The sequence below is a fragment of the Nestor notabilis genome, unplaced genomic scaffold (genome assembly GCF_000696875.1).
Source record: "Nestor notabilis isolate BGI_N333 unplaced genomic scaffold, ASM69687v1 scaffold3724, whole genome shotgun sequence".
NCBI classification, from domain to species: domain Eukaryota; kingdom Metazoa; phylum Chordata; class Aves; order Psittaciformes; family Psittacidae; genus Nestor; species Nestor notabilis.
Genome location: NW_009925955.1, coordinates 1 through 9617, shown reverse-complemented (window position 1 = coordinate 9617; position 9617 = coordinate 1). Strand labels below are relative to the sequence as shown.

Genomic DNA, 9617 nt, shown 5'->3' with positions numbered 1-9617 from the left:
TGCTGAACCAGTAGCTGTCCCTCACCAAATACAATGTCAGATGTAACGTTTGGAGATGTTGTATGAGCAAAACCCAATCCCTGTTTAAGCAGCAGACAGACTGGACTATGGGACTTCTGCTACAACAGTATTTTCCTCAGGTTTTTCCAGCCCAGCTTTGAGCATCAAGTAACAAACTGTACAAAGGATTCCTTGTAGGATCATGTCACATTTTTAAAAGCTCTCTCCCTCAGGATATTTCTACCATTTCCAGCCTCTATTTACTTTTCCTTGACACCACTCAATTGCTCTTAATTATTTACTCAAAACAACCCTCTTTCTGTTTTGAATGTTTGCACACTTCAAATGCTTTCACTATTACACTATTCACTCACGCTGCCAAGCTTCGTTTTTGGTAAACTTGAATCTCCTCATAAATAAAACCAGGACTCCTGAAGGAAAGTTTGTGTGCACAAGATTCTCTTTCCTTATTGTTTTTTAAACATACACCGCACACTGTTCCATATTTTAATTGACAAATTTAAGACTATTAAACATGCAAAAAGAGGGAATGGGTTTGTTCTTATAGCGACATTATGCCATCTAGTGGTTAAGAGAAACCTGGTGCACACATCTCTAGCAAACACTGAGCAAATCCCTCAAAAACTTAAAAAGTTCTGTCTGTGGTGTATAACCCCTTCAGAAAACAGATTCATAAAGTACCTCCTAAAGCAAAAGGTAATAGAAAAAATCCCTCTCCATGCTGTGAAGGTTTCTAGTCTACCCAGAGGAACCTGTCTGCAACGTTTCTTCTTTCACATCTGAAATGAGTAACTGAGCATGGTTGTAAGAGACCAGCTTGCCAAACCACTTCTCTAGCAATACAGAAAGAATCCTCTGGAATAGAGATGTGAAGCACAGTAGTGTTGCAGGTTTCCCACAGCTTCCCCCATCAACAAAGAACTCTGCCACAAAGAATTGTATGGGAAGAACGTCAGGATGACTGAACAGAATAGACACTGCTAAGTTTCAGAGAACAGGATTCTGGGGTACTCACGTTCTTTGTCCTTCTCAACAAGAGAAGTGGGTGGTGCAATGGCAGCTCCTCCCATACCTATAAGCAAAATGGAAGATAACACATTTGTGTGATTATGTTCTACTGCTCGAAATAGCTTCACTGAATCTCAAGATAGCTGCTGGCTCCTGACCAGCCAATTCTTAACACACATCTCTTATCAAGAGAAAAGCAGCAAGAGAGCAGTCTGAGAAGCTTCAACAGTGGTGAGCTAGAAAAGCACATCAAGGGAGACAACATCAAACTGCAGTGATGTACTACTACATGTCGTGCCTGTCATAAACATATTTCACAGGATTTCAAAATTAAAGACTACAGTGAAACAAACCTTCAGTTCTAAAACTGCTCAACCCAAATGAGAAAGATGCTCTGTTCAAGATTGACTACACTTCCAAAACAGTAAAGCACAAAGACTCTTCTATATCTTAATGAGCAGTATTCTAATGTAGTCCCATAACTTTCAAGGTACAGCCAATGGTTTTTATGTCCCCTGTTGGAAATTTCCTTTTTTAGAATAACACCAGACCACAATTATTTACTGTAATTTTGCTGCTGGAATACAATAAAGTTTAATTTTGTTTATAGAATCACAGAATGGTTTGGGTTGGAAAAGAGCTGAAGATAATCCAGTTCCAACCCCCTGCCATGGGCAGGGACGCCTCACACTAGACCATGTGGCCCAAGGCTCTGTCCAACCTGGCCTTGAACACTGCCAGGGATGGAGCATTCACCACTTCTCTGGGCACCCTGTGCCAGCGCCTCAGCACCCTCGCAGTAAAGAACTTCTTCCTTATATCTAACCTGAACTTCCCTTGTTTCAGTTTGAACCCATCACCCCTTGTCCTATCACTCCAGTCCCTGAGGAAGGTCCCTCTCCAGCATCCTTGTAGCCCCCTTCACACACTGGAAGCTGCTCTGAGGTTTCCACACAGCTTCTCTTCTCCAGGCTGAACAGATATGTAAAGACATATCTCATCACCCAGATCTGCATCATCTCACTAGTTCTAAGGGCACCGAAATAACAAATGCAGGAATAGTCAGCTTTAGTAGCTGATTAACAGTGATCCTCATAGCCTGATGCTCTCTCATGCCTCCTCCCTTTCCTGGAACTTACACCATGCAGAAACTTAAACCAGGTTATCTGCAAACTAATGTAAAAAGAGGTCTTTCCACAAGTAATTTAGCCTCCATGGAAAGAACAGTTTTCTGCATGACAACAGTTATGGTTGTAATAAAATGCTACGTTAATCTAAAGGCTCAGAAATAACAGCACACTCCTCAGCTGAGAAGAGAGACACAAGCAATCCATGGAACAGGACTGTGAATTCCCCCCATCTCTTTTTCTCCTCTTTCCCCATCAAAAAACCAAACAGCTCCCTTACTTCTTTTTCGTCTCTCCCTTTCATAATCTTCATCTTCATCAGAATCTGGATCTGGTCTTCTTGAAAAGCCACTGGCTTCATGTCTGTCTTTACGTCTTCTAGGAAACACAGTAAGTTAGAAACCATCAAATTCTTTGCTTTCATTTGTGATACCACCTTTGCAGTGTGAATTATACTGCTTCACTCTAATTGGCATTTTATAATGTTTTCACTTACACCTTCGTGGAAAACCTTTACTTTTTGTTTCTCTGCTTTTCTCCTCATGGAGTACTTTTTGTAAAATTAAGATAGATCCAAAGCAAGATCATTCTCCATGTGCAAGTCAGCCAAGAAGAATGTATGGAAATGAGGAAACATCTGAATAAATCTAGTCCAAACTGACTATAGTGACTGAATGACTACAATGGAAGAGGTTTTGGATGGAATGGATCACAACGTAAAAGCCATTAATCAATCACTCTGCTTTGAACAGAATCCCTTTTACATTCCCCATCACAGGCTGTATAGAGTAACACCATTTACTCAGTCAATTGAAAAAACCCAAACCAATCAGGTCATTGAGTAGCTTGGTGATTAAATAAGATTCCAACAAGTCTGTTAAAACACATTTAACATTAGGTGACAAATGCCTCAAGAATTGTTTGCACTTCAGCTGTTACTTTTTGTGATCATGACATTACTCACTTCAATACTTCAGAAAAAGGAAAAGTAGTTTTCCCAAACTGTTAGGAGCACAGTGTGGAGCATAAATCAGATCTCATTGCCAGCACAGCCATCAAAACTGTGCTACAGGATGCTAAAAACAGCTCTACTATTCTGAATCTCTGCACTGTGAATTTAAACCAAACCTACACTCTACCACCCAGGTTATTACAAATCACCCAGCTGACGCAGCCTTGGCTAAGATTGTTTCCCCAATTTCAAATCAGAGTGTATGATGTGTTTTTCACTTCCTCTCTCTAATGTTATATATAAAGATTACCCTTTTGGCCCACATACAACAAGCACGAGCATGCCTGAATAGAAATCAACACTGAAGCTGTGGAAACGACAGCCTGGATTTCTGACATCCCGACAGAGCCTGAGGCATTCCTCCTCCACCAGATAATTGAAGATAGAACCAAGAGAGAACAGAGAAGACCAAATGGCTAAAAATATCGATTTCCACAATCTAAAAACGGTGACAGAATAACTCTCTTGTAATTCCATAGACTTGAGATGATTCATAAGAGGATGAAGATGGCTTATTAATTTCACTTAAAATGGCAAATATAACCTTCCTGCCTGTCTGGCAGATGTTTTCCCACTTATTTCAATAGGACACTGAATCTGCATTCAACTTCTTTAATATGATTAGAGAGATTCCTTATTCTGTGGAAATGGTATTAAGGTAATTAAAAGTAAATAGTGTTTTCCTTTGTACAGAGACAAAGAAGTAATAAATACATAATTAGCCTATTTGAAGTGAATGCAGACTGTTAATAAAGTGTAACTATGCCTTTCATAGGCTGTGCTAGCCACATCTTTAAAACTGGATGCATCATGTATCAGTTCATAGTATTTAAACACAGAAGTGATGGTTCATCACTGAATGTCGGAAGGTATTTCTGTAGTGAAGTTAAACTGACAATACTCTAAAGGTCGAAGTCTAATAATGATGCATTAAGTACCCAAATCCTATTACTACTGTCAAAATACATACAGAGAAAGCTCACATATATCTTTCAGCCAAAGAGGCTGTTAACATGATAAATGCTGTAATTTTTGTACTGTCAGTCGATTATTACAACATACTAAAACATTGTGCTTGTTTCTAAAAGCACAGTATTCTTCACAAAAGCTTTAAGAATTTCCCTGTTTAGAGGGATAAAACTAAACAGATTCATGTGCCTCTTCTTTAAATAACTGTCAGTACATCATGAGTTTAAACAAAAGTCTTACTTTTCTCTTTCTTCAATCTCCTTTTGCCTCTCCAGCTCACGCTGCCTCTGTCGTTCCTCTCTTTGACGTTTTACCACTTTTTCATAGTCATTTGGGAACATGGGATCATATTCATCAGCCAAAGGAATCAACACATCTCCTGCAGAAAAACCACTGGGTACAGGATCCTTAAAGAAAGAAAAAGGATTTTTTCAGCTGAGATCTGAAAGCATCCAGTTGGAAACCAGTAATTTAACATTTCCTTCTCACTCTCAACACCACAAACCTCAATTCCTGACTTTAATTACGGCAAGTAATATCCTAATCCCACTGGTACAAGAAGAAATCTCTGCTTCACCTAAAATTAACATTCCACCCAGGCTTGCACTATCTCAAATTTTTCCATGAAGAAAGAACTGCCCCCACCCCTTCCCCTACCAAATACAAAGCAGCAGCACATCAGCAAGGACAAGAATTTTTCAACCCTCCATAATTCACTACTAGAGGTATTAGAGCAACTTGCTCTTGCAACTGTCTGCAAGGGGTCCTCCCACACAAGCACATCAGGCTTTTTCATCACCTGCTATTAATACAACACAGACAGAGGTTCACACACTGTTCTATCCTCATCTGAAAGAACTATTTAGGGCCATGAGGATGATCAGGGGCTGGAGCACCTCCTGCATGGAGCCACGCTGAGAACATTGGGGCTGTTGAGCCTGGAGAAGAGAAGCTGCGTGGAGACCTCAGAGCAGCTTCCAGTGTCTGAAGGGGGCTACAAGGATGCTGCAGATGGGACCTTCATCAGGGACTGGAGCGACAGGACAAGGGGTGATGGGTTCAAACTGAAACAGGGGAAGTTCAGGTTAGACATGAGGCAGAAGCTCTTCCCTGTGAGGGTGCTGAGGCGCTGGCACAGGGGGCCCAGAGAAGCTGTGGCTGCCCCATCCCTGGCAGGGTTCAAGGCCAGGTTGGACACAGGGGCTTGGAGCAACCTGCTCTAGTGGAAGGTTGCCCCATGGCAGGGGGTTGGAACTGGATAAGTGTTCAGGTGTTTTCCAACCCAAACCATTCTATGTTTCTATTTCAGAACCACCATGTTTTAAAAAGTTTCAAGCAGAAAGTCTTTTGATTCCTTACCACAAGAAATCCATTTTAAAAGGTTAGGTGGCTTTTTAAGTTGATTGATACACAGGTCCAGTTCCAACACTGGTGCAATCACAATTACATTCATTATTTACGTGACCAAACTGCTGTTTTGCAAAGTACCTTCAAGCTGATCAGGAGAAATACACCAGGAACACTGTTTTATTTTAACTGCACGTTAATATTGGTAATTCCATGCTGCAGCACATGGAAAGTCTGTACAAAGCTGAAATGTTCATCAATTAAAGATGCTCTGAGCACAGGAAATCAATTTCGGAAAATCTGACCACTAGGAAAGATGTTGAAAAATAAAAATACAGACTGCAGTCAACTAATTCAAATTCTGATCTGTTACTTCACAGATGGACTTTTTAGCTGCCTTGGTCTTACCTTTAAGCCAGCTGCTACATGAGGTGGTGTGTCCACAATCTGTCTCTCATCAGAAGAGCCTCCTCGCTTCAGGTCAATCACTGGAGCAAGGACTGTGCTTTGTTTTGTTCTCTGACTCTGAAAAACACCACCAAAACACAAAATGTCTAAAACAGATAATTCAGAACCTGGTTTTATATATTTGTAGCTGGTATCTCCAATTTCTTTGGTAAAAGGATGAAAACCACTGTCTCAAAACCTTCACTGTACAAAGCTCAATAAATCATTTCTCTTCAGTTTACCAAAATACAGGAATTCTCAACACTTCTGCTCTCGTGAGACCCCACTCACAGCACTGTGTGCAGTTCTGGTGTCCTCAGCATAAAAAGGACATGGAGCTGTTGGAGCAAGTCCAGAGGAGGCCATGAGGATGACCAGGGGCTGGAGCACCTCCCGCATGAAGCCACACTGAGAACATTGGGGCTGTTCAGCCTGGAGAAGAGAAGCTGCGTGGAGACCTCAGAGCAGCTTCCAATGTTTGAAGGGGGCTACAAGGATGATGGAGAGGGACCTTCATCAGGGACTGGAGTGATAGGACAAGGGGTGATGGGTTCAAACTGAAACAAGGGAAGTTCAGGTTGGAGATAAGGAAGAAGTTCTTTAATCTGAGGGTGCTGAGGCGCTGGCACAGGGTGCCCAGAGACGTGGTAATGCCCCATCCCTGGCAGTGTTCAAGGCCAGGTTGGACAGAGCCTTGGGTAACATGGTCTAGTGGAAGGCATCCCTGTTCATGGCAGGGGGTTGGAACTGGATGATCTTAAGGTCCTTTCCAACCCAAACCATTCTGTGATTCTATGATTTCTAATGGACCTTGACGTGGATAACTAAGTTTATGTCATGATTTAGTGGTGGCAAAGGCTCTCAATTCCAAGTCAGATTCTTGCCAACTATGGTTAAAGAGCTGCTACACAAATACAGATCTGATGGAATGTTTCAAAGAATGCTTCCATGAAACCAGTGCATATCTTCCTCTTTTTAAGCAAGTGAGATCAGACTTTGCTTGTGTGGGCACTAGAATATACAGTGGTAGGTGAAATGCTTCTAGGTTTGGACTAGGACCAGAAAAATCACCTTAAAACTTCAGACAACCTTTTCAAATGAGTTTGAACCAAATGGTTTGTTTTTTTTTTTTTTTTTAAGAAGAGGCTGAGACTTATTCCAAAAATCTACAGTTCTTCACATTTTATCATCTGATAAAATGTATTAGTCTATTCTGAACGCTGAGTTTTCAAATCCTATTCTATTCTTCTATTAGTTTATGCATACACTGCATACGAATTGAGACAAAGAACAGAATATATCTAATAGAGTAATCATTTAGATTTCATTCATGCAGGTTGTTCCAGTCATCAACTAAATTCTGCTCTCAATTTCAGCATCACAAACCAGGGGTAATTGCAGGGAAAAAAAATGCTGTGCCTACTGAAGTGTTCAGTATCTATGCTGCTACTTATTTTTAATCAAGTAATCTCACTCTAGAAGCTGCACACCACAAAGAACACACATGTCCTGCCTGAACCAACACAGCTTGAAGAAAAGAGGATGAAACAGTATAGCAATAAAAAGAGAAAATGGCTCTGTCACAGTTCAGGCTCAAGGAATTCACTTGCACTCTTTCTCCCTTTTATGTACATTGGAAATACTTTCTGCAGACATTTCTAATGCACAACGATTTGCACTTTAGAAGCAAAAGCTTTAAAAAGCACAAAGTGAGGGAGTATGGCCAACCATCCAGCACAGTATGACCCTTACTTTAAAAAACCCCAACTTAACATCATTATCTATCTTCAAAGTTAGATCTGAAGATCAGCTTTTAGCTCTGCTACTTAAAAGATCTACATCCCTTCTTCATTCAATTTTAATGTTAATTTTGCAATTTGGATCTATCAGACTTTAAGAAACTTGCATCTTGACTCTCCTCCCCTCAGTTTTGCAACGCTTCTTGCTACAAACTCATAGGCAAATCTCAGCAAAAGTACCCCAAATTGGTATTCTAAGGTGACAAACCTTCCTCAGTGCTGCAAACAGCGAAGAAGTTTGAATAACAGAAAGCAAAAAATAGAAAGGGACTATACCTTTGCTTGTGTGAGAGCTGCTTTCTTCACCTGCAACTGAGACTGCAGCAGTTTGAAGTTTTTGGACCAGCCTTCTGTTTTAGAATCACTGGTCTCAACCCCCAAGTCATCGTAAAGTGACATTTTCTCTTCAATTGAAAACTAGAAGACAAAAAGACAAATTCCAGATGACACAACAAACCTATGTCAGGGCTTATTTGCTACTAGTTTGCATATGTTTGTACACCATATTTTGATACGTATTTGTTTTCAAAGCCAGAGAAAATCTGAAGTAATCAAATCTTACTTAGACTAGTAGCAAATACAGGTAACTACAGTAAGGCTGCTTAAAAGTAACGGTTTGAAAAGTAATTAATATTGTTTAAGCATTGCAAGTGTTGGGAAGTTCCTAAACTTACATTTGTAGCATTAGATATCAGTAATTTCAGGCTTTAGGGAAGTGATACTCTGTGTATCACACAAGCCTCAGGACTTCAGAACCAAGCAAAAAGGAGTTATTGTCTCTGCTGACCTTAAAAACATATAAACATTCAAATCATCTTATTGTCACTATTTTTTGCATCACTGTAAAGGAAAAGCTTTCTTACAGCAAATACACTTGTCATAGTATTATTAAGCCACTATTTTCATGTACTTGAGAGGCCCATCTAAAGGCTTACATCTGCATATACACACACACCACACACATCTATACAAAATTAGCTAGGTAACTACATCAAAATCATGACGTGAAACACATCAGTTTGACACTGCATCTTAGGTGAACAGAAAACGAGAAGATGTGACTATAATGAGAGATCTATCACTTGTGGAACAAGCTCACTAAAGGGGTTTAAAGCCCCCTTTTAAAGCTCATTATCTCTGATAGGCCTGGATTACAGTATCTTCACCCCAAAACTAACCTCTTAATTTACTGCAGGATCAAACAGGACTGATCAATGCTCTTGCAGTGAAAACCTACAGATTCATCAGCAAGACCTTGATCCCACGGGTTTGACAGACACTTATATTTGAGGGAACCTGCCTCACATATGGGAGATGACGGCTGCTGCACATATAACTTATACCCATTCAAGCATTCTGTAGAAAAAGTCTTAACTGCAGCAACTGTAACTCCAAATTTAAATAAATCCCAAGAATTTAATCCTGCAGTGGAAGATAACACCCAGGACCCAGCAGAATAGAGTTCACTGCAATAAAACAGAGGTTGAACTTGACGGACATTATTAAACATAGGGGCACACAAGTGAAACACGCAGAGGTACCTTATAACACATGTGGACACAGGATGAGAACAAGACATGACACAAATTCCCACAAAGAATAAAATTAACGCGGTGGGAAAGGTGCTGTTCTATGGGCGATACGATGCACCCGGGATTCGCGCATGGATATAGGGAATACAGGGAAGGTGCTGCCACCGCGGGAAAAGGACTTTGTGCCTCAGCGCCTGGAAGAGCGCACGGCGGGGGACACGCACTGGAGCGGAGCAGCGGGACCGGCACCACATCGACACAGCGACGGGCTCTTATGTCCCCGCCTCAAGCGCGGCCGGAGGGGCCCGAAGCCTGGGACGCTGAGGGGGCCCTGCCCACCTCCCGCAGGCCCCGA

General features: G+C 41.1%; 1 protein-coding gene across 1 annotated transcript in view; it reads right to left on the bottom strand.

Annotated features, from left to right (window-relative positions):
* The window catches only part of RBM17 (RNA binding motif protein 17), a 13746-nt gene extending 5604 nt beyond the window's left edge, over window positions 1–8142 (bottom strand). Inside the window, exons 1-5 of the mRNA XM_010013294.1 lie at window positions 8007–8142; window positions 5893–6009; window positions 4378–4544; window positions 2437–2534; window positions 1037–1093 (exon numbers count right to left, since the gene is read on the bottom strand). Coding sequence (XP_010011596.1) covers window positions 1037–1093; window positions 2437–2534; window positions 4378–4544; window positions 5893–6009; window positions 8007–8129 — 562 coding nt within the window. The 5' untranslated portion in view covers window positions 8130–8142. The remainder of the gene's footprint in view (window positions 1–1036; window positions 1094–2436; window positions 2535–4377; window positions 4545–5892; window positions 6010–8006) is intronic.
* Between the last annotated feature and the right edge of the window lie 1475 nt (window positions 8143–9617).